The 22,795-nt window shown below is 32.6% G+C and overlaps 1 protein-coding gene across 1 annotated transcript; it reads left to right on the plus strand.

The window, feature by feature from the left end:
- Window positions 1-252: 252 nt before the first annotated feature.
- Window positions 253-22,572, plus strand: LOC129229301 (GDP-L-fucose synthase-like). Its single transcript, XM_054863578.1, has 9 exons — window positions 253-388; window positions 858-990; window positions 5,652-5,766; window positions 6,913-7,041; window positions 8,718-8,925; window positions 10,990-11,121; window positions 20,416-20,495; window positions 21,878-21,977; window positions 22,414-22,572. Exons 2-9 carry the CDS (start codon window positions 860-862, stop codon window positions 22,467-22,469), a joined length of 951 nt encoding a protein of 316 aa, XP_054719553.1. The 5' UTR covers window positions 253-388; window positions 858-859; the 3' UTR covers window positions 22,470-22,572.
- Window positions 22,573-22,795: the final 223 nt, after the last annotated feature.

The raw sequence follows: 22,795 nt of genomic DNA on the forward strand, positions 1-22,795 counted from the left end.
CGACGAACACGACCGGTAGCGTCCGGTTAGTTAATCACATGACAGCTAATGATCACGTGCTCCATTCAACCAATCAACAGCTTATAATGGTAACCGGTGCGGTAACCGGTTGATCATGGAACGCTGCGGTAGGTAACCGGTTACTTACCGGTAGACTGGTGAGGTTTGTCGAACGCAACCTGTATAAATCATTTAAAAGCTCACTTGCTATTAAAATATTTTTTTTCATTGGCAACAAAAAGATCTGTTTGCGTCTGCTCATGCGTCTGCTATTATCACAAACTCATGTGATAGATAAAAATTGCACTTATTTTAAATACTTGCCGAACTCTTTCTAATTTAAACCGGTCACAAATTGCATTTTAGAGCCAAATATTTTAGCTGAAAAGTAATTTTCAAGAATTTTGTATATTAAAACGTTTAAATGCTGATATTTATTTCTTCCTAAATTTGTTTCGTTATTGTAGCCGGCGATTTTTAAGTTTTAATTACAAGTAAAAAAAATATGTTCATCTTTGAATTATGTATTAAACTTGTTTAAATAATTTTTTACCTAAAGTGAATTTTTAAGTCGTATTATTTGTTTGAAAAATGTAATCAACGAGCCCAAAATTTGCCAAGATAGGGTTTTATCTACAATTGCATACCTTTTTTTGTTCCTCCACAAAGGTAGACAAAAGTTTTAATAATTTTTCTCATTAATCATTTGTTACTTGAACCAGATAGTTTGCAGTTCTTCAATGCTGTATTTTTAGTTCAAATTCAGGAATTACTTCTTCCTTTTACAGTAAAAAATATATGCATCAAAAATTGTTTTATGATTTAGTTTCTTTATTTGTGTTTCTAATTAATTTCAGACATGACCAAGAAAATAATTCTTGTCACTGGTGGCAGTGGACTTGTTGGAAAAGCCATTGAAGAAGTGGTCAAAAATAACAGTCATCAGGATGAAACCTGGCATTTTGTTTCCTCCAAAGATGCAGATCTCACGTGAGTATAGTTATCACATTTTTCTTAAGGTTGGTCAGCAGGATTTTGCTACTTAATGTACTTTTTCAATTATGGACATGCCTTAAAACAGTAGATTGAAACCCAAAGGAGCTTTAGACAGGGTCGTCATTTTGTATTTTTCCATGGAGAGGCAAAAAGTATGTACTCAATGTAAGTCATACAAAAAGAAAAACAGCAATAACCTTGTCCACTTGCATGTACATAGGGGTGTCCATTAGGGTGGTTCAAAAATACATGTATAAAAAAAAGTTTCTCCTAGATAATGAGCCACCCCTCAATATTTTTAGACTTGTGGATACCCATATACTGGAAGAATTTTAGCTTCCAATTTCCAGGGCCTGATCAAAGCACGGTCCTGCGGGTCTGTTGACCTGGGCACCATAATTTTTTGGGGCACCAAAATGGAGTAAATTAATTTTTTCTACATCCTTTTAAAAAATTTTACTTTGAAAATGTACAACATTTCTTATGAGAGGGGCACCAAATTTGACCAGGACCTGGGCACCACTTTGGCTTGATCGGGCCCTGCCTATTTCAACTGAAAAAAAAAGTGCTCAGCCCCCTCCCCCTAACTTTGTATGTATGGGGAAGGGGGTTAAGACATTACGTTGAACTGAAGGAAATATTACACATTATAATATACACTAGCAGTGGTGTAACTAGTGAGGGGGCAGAGAGGGCGGTCCACCCCGGGCACCATTTTTTGAGGGGCAGCAATTTCACACTTTTGATTCAAAAAAAATTTATTGCATTTTCCTAATAAGAAAATCATGCTTTTGATCTATTGCTGTAGGAAAAAAAGGAAGAAAAAAGGTCTTTGAATTGCAAAGTTTTGCTAAGACTATGATAATAAAATTACTCTAATACAAAACATGGGTTTTTCTTGTGGACATCTCAGCACTATTGTTTGTTTTTTCTCTTTCTCAGTCTGAAGCTACAGACTGAGAGACGTGGTAGTGTAAAGTCAAGAAACTATATTTGTTTTGTTTTTTTTTATTTTTATTTTTTTGTTTTTTTTTTTGCTGTTAAGGTTAACTATTGTGAAGGAAATAATAAATTTCATAACCTTTTGTAAAATGATAAAACTACCACTTGACTTTTTGTAAGTTCCTAGAAAATCACCGTATTAGAAAAATAAGGAAAATGTCAACAAGAGCAAAAAGTGAAAGGTATCATATGGTGGGCGATTTCTTGCTAATTTTCGGGATAGCATTATCTATTTCAACAATTGTTCCTATTGGTCATTGACTGCAAAATTTTCACTATAACAGTCTGAATTTTATGTTCATTTTATAAAAACAACTATTCACAACTCGAACAAAAATTGCTTGTACTACTGTTTTATGTCAGCAAATTCCTTTAAACAATGAGTTTTACGTTTAGTCATTCATTTCAAGGGAAGGTTTTTAATCAATAAAATGATCTCTAAGCAACGCCTTTCACATTTACATCAAAAGTAATAATTTTTTGTGCACAACTTTTTCTTCTCGTTAATCACAGTATGGTTAGTCAAATGTAAAAGGCTTCTTGATGTTATCGACCTCTATTAGTAAAAAAGAGACTCATCCAAATTTGATAATAAAGCAGTACCGTATCTAGGGAGGGGGGGGGGGTGAGTCTTGCTCGTACCCTGGAAGGCAATTTCTAAGTTTGTCAACAATAGGCGAGTCTCTCAAGCACAGATCCAAAAGAACACTTGGGTTTTAGACAGGACGTTAAAAACCATGATATTTACCATGGTTTTTACCATTTTCTTCTGGATTGGACAATAGCAGTGTGAATCTTCAGTGGGCAGAGTTTAAGGAAAAGCTAGCAAAAACGGTTGGGGATCATGTTCCTTTTAGGAGAAAGGGTGTCAACACTAAAATTTGGCCAATGTGGTTCTCCAGGGAATCTAAAGAGGCTCTAAATTACAAGCAAGCTGCTTTTCATAGGTTTAGAGAAACTGGTCACAGTGCAGATAGGCTCCAATATTGTAAGGCAAGGCGTAAATTTAAGTATTTGGTGCGGATTCAGAAAAGAGAGTTGGAGCAAAGACTGGCAGATAACATAAACAGGAATCCCAAGAGGTTTTTTGCATATGCTAATTCGGGGAAAGTTTGAAATAGTCATATTGGGCCACTGGTTGATGAGCACGGAATTTTAATTCAGGATGATAGTGATATTGCTAATGTTCTTAATAACTTTTTTTCGAGTGTTTTTAACGATAACTGTATCTCAACAGTTGACACCAACAAGACACAAGCTATAGTACAGCTTGAGGAGTTTATATTTTCCAGGGATGACGTTTTACTTCATTTGAAAAAAATTAAAGAGACTAAGGCTCCGGGACCTGATAATATTTATCCGAAAATTTTAGTTGAATGTGCGGAGGAATTAGCAGATGTAATCGTAAATATTTTCAATGCTTCTTATAACTTGGGGACAGTGCCAGAGGACTGGAAGCTGGCTAACATTACACCGCTCTTCAAGAAAGGGTCTAAAGGGAGTGTGGGAAATTATAGACCTGTGAGTCTAACTTCGGTGGTTTGCAAAATTTTTGAAACATTGATAAAAATTAAGTTAGTAAATTTTCTAGAGACTAATAATCCATTGACTAGTATTCAACAAGGTTTCAGGAAATGCAAATCTTGTGCAACTAATTTATTACATTTCTATGACAAAGTTACCACGGCTTTGGACACTAAGAAGCCTGTAGATGTTGTTTACATTGATTTTCAAAAAGCTTTCGATAAGGTACCGCATGTTGCTCTACTTAGCAAATTAGCTGATATAGGAATAGGAGGGAAAACTTTCATTTGGGTAAAAAACTGGCTGACCGGAAGGAAACAAAGGGTAGTTGTAAGGGGAAATTATTCTAATTGGAGTGAGGTTTTGAGCGGGGTTCCTCAAGGATCAGTGTTAGGGCCTGTTTTGTTCATTGTTTTTATGAACGATATTCACAAAAATATTCCTGGGAACATGAATTGTTTTGCTGATGATGTCAAAGTTATGGGGACTGTAGATAATGAAGAACAAGCAAAACAGCTGCAAGAGGATCTAGATCATATTACGGAGTGGGCTGATAAATAGGGTATGGCTGTTAATGTTGGGAAATGTCAAGTGCTACATTTAGGGCATGGAAATAAGTGTACAAGTTATTATTTGCAAGGTTCAGTCATTAGTCAGGCAGACAAAGTTACTGATCTGGGGGTCTTAATAAGTCAGGATTTAAAGTTTAGCCAACAGTGCAGCATTGCTAGTAACAAGGCCAATAAGATGCTTAGGTTTATCAATAGATCTATTTCAAACAAATCTAAAGAAGTTCTTCTGCCCTTATATAGAAGTTTGGTAAGACCTCATTTGGAGTATGCTGTTCAGTTTTGGTCTCCTTATCTTAAGAAAGACATTAGTGCATTGGAAAGGGTTCAAAGGCGAGCTACAAGGCTAATAAATGGACTTTCTCACTTAGACTATGATTCCAGGCTTAGAAGGTTAAAAATGTACAGTCTTGAGCAAAGAAGAGACCGAGGGGACATGATTCAGTTGTTTAAATTTATTAAATGAAAGATGTTACGGGGCTGAAGTTTAGCACTGAAAACAGGACAAGGGGTCATTGTTTTAAGCTATTTAAATCTCAGGCTAACATGGATATTAGGAAAAATTATTATTATAGCAGGGTAGTGGAACCTTGGAACAGTTTACCGGAAGAGGTGGTAATGAGCAAGGGAGTAGATAGTTTTAAGAGGGCCATTGATCTTCACTGGGGATTGTAAATTGACTAGGACCAGTCTAGCTGGGCCCAGAGCCTGTTGCTGGTCATCACTTTTGTATTTGTATTTATAGTGTTCAAATCCTTGCCAACCCTGTGGCCTTTTCTATACTATGGCTAATGTTCAACTAAGAGTCAGTGAGCAGTGAGCACCCTCTTAAAATTTGAGAAAGAAGCTAAAACTTTTTTTAATAATACTATTAGTAAGTTTTAAAAAGTAATAGCGGGTTGGCCTGGAATTTAGCTTGAAATAAAATGAACCACCGTACTGCCCATGAAGGATAAAGCTACTAAGACTACTAAATTAAAAGATTATAATATTCTACAGAAACAGCACACAAAATTTCACTGGGTGTACTTTTTTAATAGAAAGATATAAGTGTACAACAAAATGATATAGTTTAAAAAAATTTTTAAATGATGCAAATGTAGGCAATTGAAAGTATGTAAGAACTCTTACAGGCTTTGGATTATTTATTAGTCAGAAAATATCTGTGCCTTTGTTTGTAAAAGGCCGTAAACGCAAAAACAATTAGACTCTTTACCAAAAAAAAATTGAGATCTTAAAAACAGATATTGGTTAATTTCAGATTACACTATAAAACATATACTTAAATCTTTTTTTAAAAAATGGTGGTTTTTACATTGATAATATTTTTATCTTAAAATCCTACTTTAATTATAAATTTCATTGTTTACTACTCAAATCATGTGGATTTTATGTTGGCACATTTGAGAGAGTGAACTTTATTTTAAACTTATTTAGTAACTGAACATTTTTTCTTTTTTAAACATGCATATGAATCTTTTATGAACAATATATATGAACTCAATAAATATGAACAATATTTTACTGTTTGAAATAACTTGTAATATTTTTTCAAAATAGGAATGCTGAACAGACAGATGCTCTGTTTCAAAAACATCAACCAACTCATGTTATTCACCTTGCTGCCATGGTCGGTGGCTTGTTTAGAAATTTGAAGTATAATTTGGACTTTTTGGTATGCTTTTATATTTTCAAATTCGGGTATGAAATATAAATTTATACTAATTTTAATGACAACTTTATTTTTTTATGTATGATGTCTACTTCAAAAGTTTGCTTTAAAAATATCAGTTTTATTAACGAAAGTTTTAGCAATTATCTTTTTTTTAGAAAAATGATTTGAAACGTTTTTATATTTTAGTGTGTTTCTAGATTAAGTATGATTTTATCAGTCTAACACTCATACGGTATTTATCCATTGACGAACTGAATTGCTTTTGGGCTAAATTATCAAATGACACAACTTGTTCCTCTGAAAGTTGTAAAGAAACTTTTTTTTTAGGGTGAGAAAATGGAGCTAAGCATGGAAAATAGTTTTTTTTTAATTTTTTTTTCACTAATAAATCCATTGAAAAAGAATTAGTTTAATTCACTTGAACTTTCTGAAAACTTTATGTGATTAAGATATTTATAATGAAACAAATTAACAAGATAAAAAATCAGTAACACTATATTTATCCCTGCATTTTTTGAAAAACTTTTTCAATGAATAGTCTCTATAATTTTTTTAAACATTTGAAAAGTTAGCCTTCCCAACTCTATCCTTTAAGATTATTTTAATTAGATAATTTTCTCAAAACAATACTTTTTTCCCTTGCACATTTTAGATAAAACCATATGGAAAAAGAAATTTTATTCATTGTCATAAAAATGACATGAAAAGTATTTATTTTTAAAAAATAATTAAATAAAAACAATATAATGAATAAAACATTGTGGGTTGCAAAACGTGTTTTAAATGAAAATCTGTTGAAAAAGATTTTTAAATTTTTTTCCCATTTTGGACTTGTGTCTCAAATTATGTACAAAAAGTTTTAAAATATACTATAAATAGAGTCAAAAACACCCTGTTAAAAATATATTTATTTTTTTTAATTTATGAATTCATGGAAAAATCATTTTTGTATGGTATTTTAACTAATCAAAAAATTAAATAAAAAATTTTTTAATCTGATACATAACATATATGCAGCACTTCAATTACACTTACATTTTGTAGCATTTTTGCTCTCTGTGAATAAAGGGACTTAGCATTATAAACTTTTTCTTTGAACTTGTAATTTGGAAAAAATTTTAACATGGACATTTTATTTTTCTTCAGAGGAATAACATTCATATCAATGACAATGTGCTACAAAGTAGTTTCAAGCATGGGGTTGAGAAAGTTGTATCTTGTCTTTCCACTTGTATCTTCCCGGATAAGACCACATATCCAATAAATGAAACAATGGTAAGATTTATGTGTTTGATTTTATCTTTGCATTTCCCTCTTTTGTTATTATTTTGTACATTAGTTTTTTTTTTTTACTTAACAATGCAATACATTGTGGTATAAAGTTCTCTTACGTTTGTAGCTAAGTGACTGTTTAGACTGTAGTGGGAGTAAAAACGTGCAGCTGGCCTCCAATTTGGTTATTTAGGTTTTCTTGTTGTTGTCTTGGGTCAGCTAGGCTGGCAATTTTGGGGCGCACTGATTCAATTTTTGAACTATATGGTAATTTGGTGTGAAGTCCGATTTCCACAGTACACACATGCCATAAGGAACCGTTTATAGGGTGGGCAACCATTCACAGCTTAACAACACATTCAAACAAAGAAAGGACAATTATTACAGTATTACTATTAGGTTTGTTATTATGGTTTTCAGAAATGTGGTGGTGTCACACTCTGCAAGAATGGACAGAATGTTATGTGATGATCGCTTTTTCGGTTTTTGGAGCTTTGAATGAGTGTCCAAGTGAAATAGCTTAATTTGCTAGTTAGTCAAAAATGTAAGGGAATTCTTTATTAGAGAATAAAAAGGGTTCATAGGAGGGCTACTCAGCTTGTACTTTCAGATTTAGATTATGGTACCAGGTTTAAAATATATAGCCTGGAGCAGAGGAATGTCAGAGGGGACATGATTCAGTTGTTTGAATTTATCAAAATGAAAGATGTTAATGGGTTAAATTTTTGCATGGAAAGCAGGACGAGGGGTCATTATTTTAAGCTAACCAAATCTCAGGCTGATCTGGAAATAAAGAAGTTATTATTTTAGTAAAGTTTTGGGCACTTTGAACAGCTTACCAGAAGAGGCTGTAATGAGCAATGGGGTTGATAGCTTTAAGAGGGTCATAGGAGAACCTTCTTCACTGAGAGAGGAAATCTTCACTGAGGATTGATTAACCAATGGGGACCAGCCGAGGTAGACCCAGAGCCTGTTGCTGGTTATCACTTTTGTACTTGTTATTTGAAAACATTTTTACTCAAGTGCTCCCAAAGGAATGATGGGTGCTGTGAAGAAGGTTTTTGAAACTAATTCAAAGTCTAAAAACCGAAGAAAATGCAACAAAGCGGGAACAGCAAAACTTTGTTTGTCTTCACATATTATGACACTCATCACATTTCTTAAAATGGTGACGACTAAATAATAAAACCAGTTTCTCATCCCCACTGGCACTTTAGTTCACATATTCATTCTCTAAATGTGGGAGATCTTTGTTGTACCCTGCAGGAATTCGCATCGGGACACCAGCTTCTTTTCTCTGCTCCCCACATATATTCTCTGCTAGCCCACATATTCATTCCTCTAAATGTAGTAAATCTTTGTTGTACCCTGTAGGAACTCTCATTGAGACACCAGCTTATTTTTTTTTTCTCCATATATATTCTTTGCTAGCCCACATATTCATTCCTCTAAATGTAGTAAATCTTTGTTGTACCCTGTAGGAACTCTCATTGAGACACCAGATTATTTTCTCCGCTCCCACTACAGCCCACATATTCACTCCTCTAAATGTGGGAGATCTTTGTTGTACCCTGTCAGACCTCTCCTTGTGAGACTAGCTGTTCTAAGTTGTTCATCTTTATAAATGAATGGTTAACTTGTTTCTTGAATGCTCATTGTTATTAAATTATTCATTTCAGATACACAATGGTCCTCCTCATGAATCCAATTTTGGTTATTCTTATGCTAAAAGACTTATAGATGTGCAAAATCATGCTTACAATGTGCAACATGGGTGTAAGTTTACATCAGTCATACCAACAAATGTGTTCGGACCTCATGATAATTTCAATTTGGAGGATGGTCATGTCTTGCCCGGACTGATTCATAAAACATATGAAGCTAAAAGTAAGCTATCCAGTAATTTTAAGTGAAATCAATTCTGTTCATGTATTGTTTAATATTTTGATTTAGACGAAAGGAGAACAACTTTCTTTTGTGAACTGATAATATTCTTAATAACAAAGTATGAAATTGCTATCTGTTAACTCAATATGAAATCTATACAGTGTATTCATCTAAATAATTCATAGGCAGGCCGTAATTTTCACAGGAACTTGGCTCGTGCACTTCTTTTTAATTTTATGCAAATTTTAACATTTTAGTCGAAATTAAAGCTATTTACTCGTAAAAAATTAGTTGTACAAGTTCTAGGACTCCTGCCCTTCTTTAGATAGGAATTATGGCCTGTCTATATGAAAAAAATGTTTTGTGAAGTGAGTACGTGTCATCGACTCGGAACAACAGTAAGATATCTAAGCCTGAAAACAACAGTAAGGTATCCTACTGTTGCTCTGAGGAGTTCCAATTATCGATCAAATTGTAAAAGTTATTAATTGTCTAGTAGTTGTTAATCAAATTGCAAAAGTCAAACTAAAAAAGAGAAAAAGAACCCAAAAAATTAATCAGCTAAAATAGAATTGTTGCTTGTACTTTTTCACTAAAAGATTTTGTCATATTTTTGAAAATTAATACTTTAAATCTCTAATAAAATGAATGTCTTTCTTGTTTTTCATACAAATTTGATGAAAGAAAAAAAATTCAAATGTAAATACTTAGAACTATTATCAGAATAACAACAATATTTTTGTTAAGTCAGACCAAACAACGTAAGTAGAAGCACAAATTTATAAATTACAGCAGACACGTGTTTCGGCGTTACAGGGAACGCCTTTTTCAATGCAAAAATAATGAGCTTATGGATGAAAAGACATCCGACAAAAGCCAAGAGCAGATAAGCATGCAGCTTAAAAGATAAAAACAGCGGATTAGCCAAACACCAATGACAAAGTTATAAACCTTTCAGGAACCAATAGGAATGCAAGCAAAGGTCAGGAGCTTTCGCTTAGGTACGAACCCAGAAAGAAAGAATTCAATTGGACAAGGATTAAGCCGAAGCTTAAACAAAAAGAAAAGAAATTGTCAGTAACCGTGAACCGCAAGAAAGGAAAAGCAGAATGGAAAACCATGAAAAAAGATAAACAGAAACAAAAAATATTCGAAAAAAGGAAAAATAAAGATAAATAGAAGAAAATTGGGGGGGGGGGGTGTCAATCAAGACAAAAAGGCAAAAATAAACAAAGAAAGATAGATAAAAATGAGTGGGGAAAAAAAAAAAAAGAGGGGGGGGGAATGGGGAAAGGACAGTATTAAAGATATGGGAGCCAAATGTTAGAAAAATATGGAACTGCACTAAGATCTTAGTGCAGTTCCATATTTTTCTAACATTTGGCTCCCATATCTTTAATACTGTCCTTTCCCCATTCCCCCCCCCTCTTTTTTTTTCCCCCACTCATTTTTATCTATCTTTCTTTATTTATTTTTGCCTTTTTGTCTTGATTGACACCCCCCCCCCCCCCCCCCAATTTTCTTCTATTTATCTTTATTTTTCCTTTTTTCGAATATTTTTTGTTTCTGTTTATCTTTTTTCATGGTTTTCCATTCTGCTTTTCCTTTCTTGCGGTTCACGGTTACTGACAATTTCTTTTCTTTTTGTTTAAGCTTCGGCTTAATCCTTGTCCAATTGAATTCTTTCTTTCTGGGTTCGTACCTAAGCGAAAGCTCCTGACCTTTGCTTGCATTCCTATTGGTTCCTGAAAGGTTTATAACTTTGTCATTGGTGTTTGGCTAATCCGCTGTTTTTATCTTTTAAGCTGCATGCTTATCTGCTCTTGGCTTTTGTCGGATGTCTTTTCATCCATAAGCTCATTATTTTTGCATTGAAAAAGGCGTTCCCTGTAACGCCGAAACACGTGTCTGCTGTAATTTATAAATTTGTGCTTCTACTTACGTTGTTTGGTCTGACTTTACTATTCAGCACAAAGGTATTTATTTATCTTAATATTTTTGTTGTTTCACTTTTGCTATTTGTTTAAATATATTATATAGAGTTATTTTTTCAATGTATTTCAGAGAATGACATGCCACTTGTTATATGGGGATCTGGAAAACCCCTTCGCCAGTTTATTTACTCTCATGACTTAGCAAAATTGATAGTATGGGTGATGAGAGATTATAATGAAATAAATCCTATTATATTATCAGGTGAGTACATGCTTATAAAGCTATTTCAAGTACTACAGAGCCGTGTCCAAGGGGAGGGTTTTAGGGGTTAAACCCCTCCCATTGGCGAAAAATAATAAGGAAAATGAAGAAAATATGTTTTTTTTTTTTTTTTGGCTTAAATTAATTTTAATGTAAAGTTTGTGTTCAGCGGGTTTTTTTTTTTTTTTTTTTTTTTTTTTTTTTTTTTTTTTAACTTTCTCTCTTTTTTTAAGTTTTTCTGCAATTTACAACTGTTAAAGCTTTCTCAACTGAAATAATATTTTGGAAAAGCTAAGGTGGAAGAACTGCTGAATGATCTATCAATACAAAGCATTAATATTGCTTATTGTAAGGAGATTATGATGAATTTAGCATAGCAATGAAAATGCATTAGTGATGGTGTTTGGTAATATAATTTATATCTGCAATAACCTCTTTCTTGTTTAATTTATTAAGCATTATTTCGATTATTTAGAACATAAAACCTGATATACATTCTACATTATAAAAGAATTTGTGGATAAATTTTAGTATTTATTGCAATGTACCGCATAAGCAGATTTAATTAAAAAGAAACAAACAAGATTTGATTGTTTCCTGTAACCTGTAAAATGAAGGAATACTTTGGTCAACTGCGCAGCCAAAACTATCCCCTCAAAAAAGGGGGGGTTCAGCAGCCCTTTTAGGTGTATAAACGCCATACTGGGATCGACAATTTGTCGTAAACTAAAGGTTGGGGGGGGGTGAACTCCCCCCTCCCGCAGGTAAGATTAAAACCCCTCCCTTTATGAAAATCTGGACACGGGCCTGCAAGTACAGTAGAAGACCATTATAACGCTGACCTATATAAGAGTCATTCCATGTCAAGTGACCTAGGGGTCCCTGCTCGGCCCATCTCCGATTTGGATGAAATTTTATAGAGAAGTAGAGATGCCTTTGAAACTAATCAGTGCAAATTTTCAGCTTCCTAGATCCATGTCTTGAGGATCTAGGATCTCCGAAAAATGTGATCCAAGATGGCGGATCAGTTTTTTGTGCCAAATTGTATAGTTTACACCAATTTTACATTAAATTTTATTATACTGGAAGCCTGAAATTTTAGGTGCTTAAAGTATGGTTGACCGTTAGTATATTCAAGTATTTTTGTGAATTTGAGCTCGTTAGATTTTGTGTAGCATGCGCATGAACTTATGAAAAAGCGTGACGGGAAATTTTTTTCCTGGATTTTAGGTTGTTATAAAATCTGAAAAAAAATAATTCAAAAGTTCGTACTTCGTGATTATATTGTAAAAATGCTTCTTTTTAATGGGTTACAGTTACAGAGCTTAAATATGTATTTTCTAGAAGATATTGCGATTTAAAGTGGCTATCAAAAACCGTTCAAGTGAAAAATAGCCTACTTTCAAAGCGCTATAGTTCAAGTTTGTCACCTCGCATCTTCTTTTCGTTTATACCATTAGAAAGAACACGCTTTTTCCTTTCAAAATAAGTTTTTTCTTTGATGGTGTTCTTTCGAATGAGGATGAAAAAACGAGCTTGAAATTATGTCAGTCGAAACGAATTGCCATGTTCAATCTCATATTACAGAACATTTTATAACACTGGAAGCCTGAAAATTTAGAAGCTTAAAGTAGTTTTGGTTGTCAACACGTTCTAGTATTTTTGTGAGTTTGAGTTCATTAACTTTTCTGTAGCACGTCTGCAAAGTCTTGACAAAACGCAGCAGAGAATTTTTTTCCTGCATTTTAAAATGTCATAAATTCTGAGCAAAAATGATTCAAATGCTCAAACTTTGTAATTCTATTGTCAATATGCATGTTTTTAATGGGTTATAGTTGCAGAGCGTAAATATTGATTTTCTAAGAGATATTGGCATCCAAAGTGACTATCAAAAAAGTTCACATGAAGAATAGCCTGTTTTTAATGCCCTGTAGCTCAAGTTTGTCACCGTGCATCTTCATTTCGTTGGTACCATGAGAAAGAACATATTTTTTCCTATAAAAATGGAATTTTTTTTAGATGGTGTTCTTTCAGATAAGCGGGAAAAAATAAGGATGATATACTATTTGTCGTTAGCGAGAAAATCTCGTTCTTAAATAAATAAAGAATGGTGAATGCCATGTACAACCGACTTATAGGGATTTTGCAACTGTTATAAGTCAAAAATAGTTTTTATTAATCATTTAAAAAGATACTTTGCAAATGAAATATGATTAAAAAAAAAATTATCTTGTTCTTTCTAGTGTATCAGTCCGCTTCCTGAACAAAATACTTTTCTGATTCTAACATATTTCATTTACAAAAGAACTTTTTAAATGATTAATAAAAAACTATTTCTGAACTTATAACAATTGCAAAATCCCTATAAGTCGGTTGTGACGGCATTCACCATTCTTTGTTTATTTAGGAACGAGATTTTCTTGCTAACGACAAATAGTATATCAGGCTCATTTTTTCCCGCTTATCTGAAAGCATCGAAAAAAAAACTTATTATTATAGGAAAAAATATGTTCTTTCTCATAGTACCAACGAAAGGAAGATGCAAGGTGACAAACTTGTGCTACAGGGCATTAAAAACGGGCTATTTTTCATTTGAACAATTTTGATAGCCACTTTGGATGCCAATATCTCTTAGAAAATCAATAGATACGCGCTGCAACTATAACCCATTAAAAACATGCATATGGACAATAGAATTACAAAGTTCGAGCATTTGAATCATTTTTGTTCAGAATTTATGACATTCTAAAATCCAGAAAAAAGTTTCTCTGCTGCGTTTTGTCAAGACATTGCATACGTGCTACACAAAAAAAATGAACTCAAACTCACAAAAATACTAGAACGTGTTTACAACCAAAAGTACTTTAAGCTTCTAAAATTTCAGGCTTCCAGTGTTATAAAATGTCCCGTAATCTGAGATTGAACATGGCAATTCTTTACGACTGACATAATTTCAAGCTCCTTTTTTCATTCTTATTCCAAAGAACACCACCAAGGAAAAAACTTATTTTGAAAGAAAAAAATGTGTTCTTTATAATGGTATAAACGAAAAGAAGATTCCAGGTGACAAACTTAAGCTATAGCGCTTTGAAAATAGGCTATTTTACACTTGAATGGTTTTGATAGCCACTTTGAATCACAATATCTTCCAGAAAATACATATTTAAGCTCTGTAACTGTAACCCATTAAAAAGAAGCATTTTTACAATGGAATCATGCAGTACGAGCTTTTGAGTTATTTTTGTTTAGATTTTTTGACAACCAAAAATCAGGAAAAAATTTTCACATCACGCTTTTTCACAAGTTCACGCGCATGCTACACAAAACCTGTTGAGCTCAAATTCACAAAAATACTTGAATATACTAACGAACAACCATACTTTAAGCGCCTAAAATTTCAGGCTTCCAGTGTAATAAAATTTCCTGTAAAATTGGTGTAAACTTGGCAATTTGGCACAAAAAGTTGATCCGCCATTTTGGATCACATTTTTCGGAGATCCTAGATCCTCAGGATTTGTATCTAGGAAGCTGAAAATTTGCATTGATTAGCTTCAAAGGCATCTCTACTGATGGATAAAATTTCATCCAAATCGGAGATGGTTGAGTGGGGACGATTTGAAAAATTAGGTCAGTTGACATGGAATGACTCATAACGCAATTCTCTATAAACCGTACAACTTTTCAGAAGTAAACAATAGGTTTTGGAAGCTTAAAAAATCCCTGTTTTACTTTGCAAACATAAAAATTGTTAGGCAAATTAAATTTTGAGAGTTTTTCATGTTTCCATCTTAATTCAAAGCTTTTAAATTTAAAATTTTTACTCATAGTAAACAGAAAATACCAGATGACTCTTGAAAATGCAGCTGTTATGCGAACCATAAAGCTAGCAGAAGTGCAGAATAATGCACTTTCTTTTGATTGTGAAACATATTTATTTGTGAATAACTAATTGTAATATTGATGCTTATATACTCATTGCAGATAAAACTCATTCTGAAGTGCTAATATATAGATATATTCTGAATGTTAGTTTCAAAATTTGTGAAATGATCTATATAACGCAAAACCCTGTATAATGCAAAAGCTCCGGTCCCAAGGTGTGCATTATAACGGTTTTCTACTGTATACTGAATAAACTAAAAAATCAACTCCTCTGTTAGTGCTTATCTTTAGCATTTTTACCACTACAACTTGCTCCCTTTAAAGCAGTGGTTCCCAACATTTTTAGGTATGCGACCCACCAGTTTTTTAGAAACCACCATTGAGGCCCACTAACTAGTAGATATTACTTGTACAGTCTAAATTTACTTTCCGTTTAGCATCTGCTCATAACTGTCCTCAAGTATAAATAATATTGTACCATACTAGGACTGGAAGTGTGTTAAAAACAAAAGTTCTTGGGGTGTTAATCCCCTAATTCCCTTATGCTGCGCCACTGATAGTAATGTACTGTACAAGAACAATTTTCAAACTAATATTTAAGGAAGAAAATAACTTTATTGTTATTCACTTAGCTGGCATGGCTGTAATGAAACTCAAAAATAAATCATCCATCAAAGTTAAAGCTCCATTATTTTTCCTCTGCGAGGGAGTTGATGTCTGGATCAAGGGCGCCCATATGTAAAATTGTAAGGGGGGGGGCTCAGATATTTTCCCCATGGGTTAGGAAGGTACTTTTTCCATAGAAACCAATTTCAGGATAATATTAAAGTCATTAAAATATTTCATTTGTAATTAGTTATTCATTAATGGCTGGAGAATAAATATTTTCACATTTCTGCAAAGAAAAAAGTACCAAAAGCAAGGAAGTTCTAATTTCAAAGGGGGGCTCGAGCCCCCCCTCCCTTGCCCCCCATATGGGCGCCCTTGGTCTGGATTGAAACTGGATAGTTTTAGTCTCAAATAACTTGCAACATTCAATGCATTTCTATATTTTTTAAACTGCAGTGAAAAGTCTCATTCAAATAAATTGGTTGTCAAAAAGCCCGTCAAGTGTCTCAATTCACTGGTTGGTCATGACAGTTCAGCAAAGGAGGAGCATTTTTAACTTGAAGCTTGAAGCTAATACTAGTTTCTTTGGCTATTTTATTTCAAAGAGTATCTGATTCATTAGATTTATTCAATTATTGTGGAAAGTTCCTAAGAAATATGAAAAATCATTATCTTAAAGTTCCTTATTGGGGATGAGCGAGGGAGAGTTTTTGAGTGACAGTTCATGTAATATGTGAATTTTCACAAAAAACGGAAATTAAGACCCGAACATTTATGTAGGTTTAGATTCTCTACCAGTATCTACTGTCCAGTAACACACTGTCCACGGCTCACTTGTGGCCTATGGGCTGGGAACCACTGCTTGAAGCAGAGCCGGATTTAAGGGAGGCAGGCGGGGCTGCCCCCCAGGGCCCCCACAATAAAATTTTTACAAAATATCCTAACTTTCACCCGGGTCAGCAAATTTTACATTTTTTCTTCCCTATAAATTATAATACCGTAAAATCCCGAAAGTAACCCCCCTATTTTCAAAACAAAACTTGTTGATTTCAGAAAGGGGGGTTTATAATCGAGATTTTTCTGAAAAATTAGCCAAAAGTTTGCGAACGCAAACACAGACAAATCTTTTACTGGATTTAGTAAAATTTACATTTCTGATGATCCTAAACTCGTTCAATTACATTATTTTTCCTTTAATAACGGTTATTTTTAAGTTTCGCGCTACTTTTTAAGCAACACGTTTCCAAAATGGCGTCACGTTTTCAAAATGGGGCCGTGTTAAAGATCGTTCAGTTTCACAAATCAGAACAAAAATGCTCCTTCCAAAATGAATAAAAAGCAGTACAATCGTATAAATTTCTTTTATAATACGTATAAACAAAAAAACAAAAAAAAAGCGCCCTTGCATCAAAAGGAGTCTTGATATTTTGGAAGGAATAAACCATGGAGACCTTTTTTTTTCTTTTTTGTTTAAATCATTGTGTTTTCTTTCTTTTTTTTTCTTTCTTTTAGAAAAGCAAAACTGCACATGGAGGGGGAAACTAAACCTTTGTAAATGCTTTCCAAGTAAAGCAGAAAATGTTATCCTTCTTTTTTTTTGGAGGGAGTGGCAAATGAAGATGATCGGAAAATTTTCAGATGAAGGGGGGGGGGGGTATATTCAGGATTTTTTAAAGTGATTTCACTTTCCACAAAAAAAGGGGGGGGGGCTATAATCGATAGGGGGGTTTCTTTCGGGATTTTACGGTAATAATATAAAAAAATAAATAGCAGTTACTTTAGGATGTAATTATTATTTAAGTGCTGATTGAAAATATCAGATATATACATATATATCAAAATATCCGGATACATATCGAAGTATCAGATATTTTTGAAAATATGATGATCTTTTCGTACCCTGATTAGGGGCCTCCACTCCTTCATTGCCCCGGGGCCTCCACACTTCCAAATCCGGCCCTGGCTTTAAGGTAATACTTCAGACTTTTAAAAAAATTTACTGTAGCCAATAGGTGGTCTGACTGTTAGTGGCCTCTTTGATCTATGTTCCACAGGGTGGCGACAGGAACTGTGAAAAAAAGTTCCCTGACTTTTCCCTGATTTCCCTGATTAAGTTCATCAAATTTCCCTGATTTACGTTACCAATGATAATGGTTTTCTTTCTTTGCTCTACTTGAAATCCATTGTATGTTTGCATAAAATGCAGTATTTTAAACGTTTTAAGTTGTGTAAAGTTGTTGAACTAAAGATATATTTTAAAAAAATGCTACTTTTTTAATAAAATGGTTAAAAAAACATATCAAGTCAATTTTTTTTTGGGGGGGGGGACCTACAAAACAGTATATTAAATTTTTCTACAATGGAAAGATTATAGAAAAAAAACTACTTTACTTTCACAAATCACTTAGCATAAGAATTTTAAGAAACTATTAAAATTACTCTTAAAAACATGTGTATTTATGATAGAACTAAAAAGTAATTGAAATTATTTTGAACTAAGTTTTCAAAGAGTATAATAATTGTTGCAAAAATAACAAGTAATAGTGAAAGAATAGAAGTAATGTAGTTATTCTTATATAACTAATTGACATATTTATGCAAAACAGATGAAACCATTCGACACCTATTCATAGGGAGTTTTTCTCTAATCAAGAACATAGGTTTTAATGAATGAATACAGCATTTTAACAGTAAAAAAATTAAGATATTTATCTAAGTACACATGTTAACTCTATTTCAAATGATTTCAGTATGTAACAAAAAAAAAAATCTTGGATTGCTTTTGTAACAAACAACTTTGAAATGCAAGAAAAAAAGAAAAAAAAACAATTAGTTAATTTCAAAATATATAAAAGAAGAATACAACTTGGTTGTAAAATTAAAGAATCACTTCAGTCTGAAGAAAAGAAAACCTTTATAATCTGCGGTGACATCAAATAGTATAACGGCAAAAAACAAAGTTTTTTTTTATTGAAAGTTCAATTTTAGCAATTAAATTAAAAACGCGAAGAAGTAATAACTTTTAAGTTTTCATAGTATTAATTCAAAAACCAAAGATTTCTTCTTGAAATCGTGATTACAGTACGCTAATTACTTCGAGACAATGGAATAAAGGCAAAGGAGCTAAGGCATTAATGAAGGCTTTCTCTTTGCCTGTATGGTTGTTTATTTTACATAGCATTAAAAGCGTAAAAGGAAATTTCAAGTCCCTAGGTAAAATAAACAACCTAACAGACATAAAAGCAATCTTAGGACGTTCATCCTGTGGTTAATAAGTAAGATTCAATACTTTGACGTTGAGGAAAACAGATGCACAAATATGCGGCAGTGTATAATCTCACCTCATTAATTTTACTTTTTTTTTTGAACAGTTAATTGGCGGAAAATGCGTAGGGAATTAGAGTACTTAATTTTGTAAAGCAAAAAAAAAAATTTTTTCTTCATAAAATCAATTTTCCCTGATTTTTTGTTATTTTTTCAAAATTTCCTGATATTTCCCCGACTTTTCCCTGATTAATAAAGTTCCCTGACTTTTTCCTGATCTCCCTGATTTCCCTGATCTGTCGCCACCCTGTTCCAATTAATTCCTACTTTTATACAAGTTTTCAAAGCTTAAAAAATAGCTCATATCAAAGAAAAATATTTAATACTTCAGAAAAATGTGGACAGATATTCTTACTAGATTGTAAATTTTAAAATCATTAATGGTCTTAAAAAAGGCATATCTTATGAATGAATGAATTGATTGAAAGTCATTGATAATATCTACACTCGAGCAACATTTTTCAGTCATGAATGACTTGTTATTTTCATATATTATGGGGGGGGGGGGGAGAGATAAACTGGTATACAAGAACAAAACTTTCTGCTTCATGACGGCCGAGCTTGTTCAAACTTTTACGGGAGTTGAATACTCAATGTAAGTTTTATCAGAAAAATCCAAAATATGCGCCCGCTCAAATAAAAAGAACATGAATCTTTCAATATCTGGAGGGGGAGCAAATGACCCCCTTGAATGATGGGCCTAATGATGGCAAAAGTATGTCAGTGAAAATGACTTATTATGGGTCTTGTTTTGTCAGTTTTGATTATTTAAAAAAAAAAAAAAATTATACAAGATATTTAATGAACTTTTGTTTTGATTTTCATTTTTTAAACTTTTCTCAAATCTGCAGTGTATGCGGGTCTTTTTTTTTTTGAGCAATCAAGATTGCTTATTGTTCTTATTTGACTGTTTTGAATTCCTATGATTTTATTTTCCCACCAGCACCCTCTGCCAGCACCACTGTCGCGTCGACCGGCCTCACTGTGCTGCTCCTATAGCGAAAACCCTCTCGAGGTTGCGTCCATATCCTACACACACACGCCTACACACTCTTGCCTGCTCAGAGACACAAACACACACTCCTACACACTCATGCCTGCACACAGACACAAACACATATGCCTACACACACAGCACTGCATACACAACACACATACACATGCACCCACACACATGCACCTACACAAACACAGACGCGCATTTATACACACACACGCTCGTGATTGCGAGAAACATAATTTGAATTCAAGATGCCAAAAATTCAAATTTATATATATATATATATATATTTTTTTTTTTTGAATAAATTTTATGTAAATGTTGGAGTGAAAAAATTGATTTTCATTCTGTTTAGAGTTAGTGTTTTTACAGGGCTGTCTGGAAAAGGATTTCTAACAAGTTGTCTTTCAAATAAATTTCATTTCATTGTGGTTTCAATTGTGAATGTAAGTGAATAATGAATTTATTACTTTCAACAGTGGATGAAGCACAAGAAGTTAGTATAAAAGATGCTGCACTGGCTGTAGCTGAAGCATTTGAATTTAGAGGAGAAGTTATTGTATCCTTTTATGACTAAAAAATGAGTTATTATCTTTCACTTTTGTTGTATATTGAAGTTACAAGATTTGTCATTTTAATTTTCTAAAAAATATAAAACAAACTGAATGCTCAACTTTTAAAAAAAAAAAAGTTTTTTTCCATCTTGCATCTGAATAAGGACACTACCATTTTTATCGTTATTTTTAAAAATCACCGTATTTCCTATTCATTCTAACATTGGCTAATGCAACTTATGAGGTCTCAAAGTATAATGTCATCCATTTTCAAGTTTTTTTTTTTTTTTTTAATTTCTAATGGCAAGGTTCATGACAAATACAACAAACAAGTAACAGAGACTGAAACCAAAGAATAAAAGTCATTCTCCTCATGCAGTCTTGCAAACCAATATCTTCAAGTCTCAGATTTTTACTAAATTATAATGCATTATCCAAGATGGTTGGTATCCATTGTTCTAATGTTACAAAGTCTAGTTTAACCGCTTTGAGCGAGACACAAGCTATGCTAAGAATTTGCCAAGCTATGCGAAGAAGGATGAAATTACATGTTTTTAACTTTAACGTATCCAAAAATTTAAAAGTTCTGGCCTATGACACAGGTTGCATTTTATTTCATTTTCTTATTGATGGACATAAGTTAGACTGCATTACAAAACATAATTTCTGAAGTAGAAATGTTTTTTCTTCTTATTTTGAAATTGTAATTTTAGTTCACAGATGTATATTCAACCCTAAATTTTTTTTATCTATTTTTTATTGTATTCATTGCTTTAAAAAAAAACTGACCTGTGTAGATACATTTGAAAGGTAAAGAAAAAAAACATAAATTTATGCTTTTAAAATTTTATTTACACCTTGATATATATATTAGTTTCTATACCTTATTCATTTTTTTTAATTTTTCCCACCTCTTATAAATCAACAAATACAAATTTTACAATTTTCAGATGTGCTTTGCTTTTAAGATCGTTTGCATCCTTTTGTCTCTTTGTTATAGACTTATTTTTTAACTTATCATTTAACATTCTCGTAACTCTAACACAAACACGCAATTTACAGATAAACCTTTTTCTTATGCATTTTGTACCGCCATCTTCCAAAACTAACAGAAGAAAAAAGTTTCATATAGTCCCCCCCCCCTCCATTATTTGGTTGTCTTTGTTTTCTCTTTTGTTTTTATCTTCCTTACTTTTTGCATTTATAATCCATATTTTAAGATAACTAAAAGGGAATTAATTTCTTTTTGAGACAGTGAAGTTCTTCTGACCTATAATACGAAGCCTTGAGTTGTATTTTTTGTTATCAGTTGTTTATTTATTTTACAGTTAATATTTATGTTGTATATGTTTGAAGTTGTATTCATTACGCCCTTAACTCAACACAGTTTGATACTTCAAAATCTGATGGTCAGTATAAGAAAACAGCAAGTAATGAAAAGCTTAGAAAATACAAGCCAGATTTTGTATTCACACCTTTTAAAGAAGGTAGATAAACAATGTGTTTGAAGCAGTTTTCAAAACCTTTACTTGTAAATAATAGTTATGCTAGTTTATATATAATAGTTACTTGTTACAAAACATCGTTTAACTTGTTGCAGATTTGATAAAATTATTTTGAGATTTGACCATTTTTAACTTAAATTACTAGTCTTCTGAAGTATCAATGTCTTAAAATGTACTCCCCCCCCTCCTCCCACAATCTATATTACATGAGTGTAAAAGCAATCAAATTGATATTGAAGACAAGATTGTATATAGCTTCTAATTTTTCTGCTAAACAGTAAAATTACTAAATTTAATTTTTTTCATAATTGCTTTTGATTAACTTACAAAATAGAGAAACTAATATTGAAATTTAAGAAGTTTATGCTATACATGTTGTCTAATGTCATGCTTTAAAATAATTTTTCTCTTTTTATAGCTATCAAGACTACAGTAGATTGGTTTGTGAGCAATTATGACACTGCTCGAAAGTGAAAATTGTTGATAATTTTCAGCTATATTAAATTATATTTTATTGGATTTATAAATTAATGTAATTACTAATTGGATTCAAAGTTTATTTTGTAATAAAACTGTTTAAAACAACTCTATCTCTCTCTCTCTCTCTCTTCATTTTTGAACAAAGTTAAAATATGGACAGAAAACTCTAATATTGTAGTTACTTGACAACAATGAAACTGTTTCATAGAAAATTGATTTTTAGTAGGTACCACACCTAAAAAGAAGTCGAACCAGTTAATAAAACTATTTCATATTATAGATGAATATGAAATCTTAACCATAAATGAGGCAGTCAGAAG

This window comes from Uloborus diversus, chromosome 9 (assembly GCF_026930045.1).
Source record: "Uloborus diversus isolate 005 chromosome 9, Udiv.v.3.1, whole genome shotgun sequence".
NCBI lineage: Eukaryota > Metazoa > Arthropoda > Arachnida > Araneae > Uloboridae > Uloborus > Uloborus diversus.

Coding starts and splice junctions, on each gene's coding strand:
- LOC129229301 (XM_054863578.1), top strand. CDS start 860: ATGACCAAGAAAATAATTCTTGTCACTGGTGGCAGTGGACTTGTTGGA. Junction 8,926..10,989: donor TAAAACATATGAAGCTAAAA/GTAAGCTATCCA, acceptor AATGTATTTCAG/AGAATGACATGCCACTTGTT. Junction 20,496..21,877: donor AATTTAGAGGAGAAGTTATT/GTATCCTTTTAT, acceptor AACTCAACACAG/TTTGATACTTCAAAATCTGA.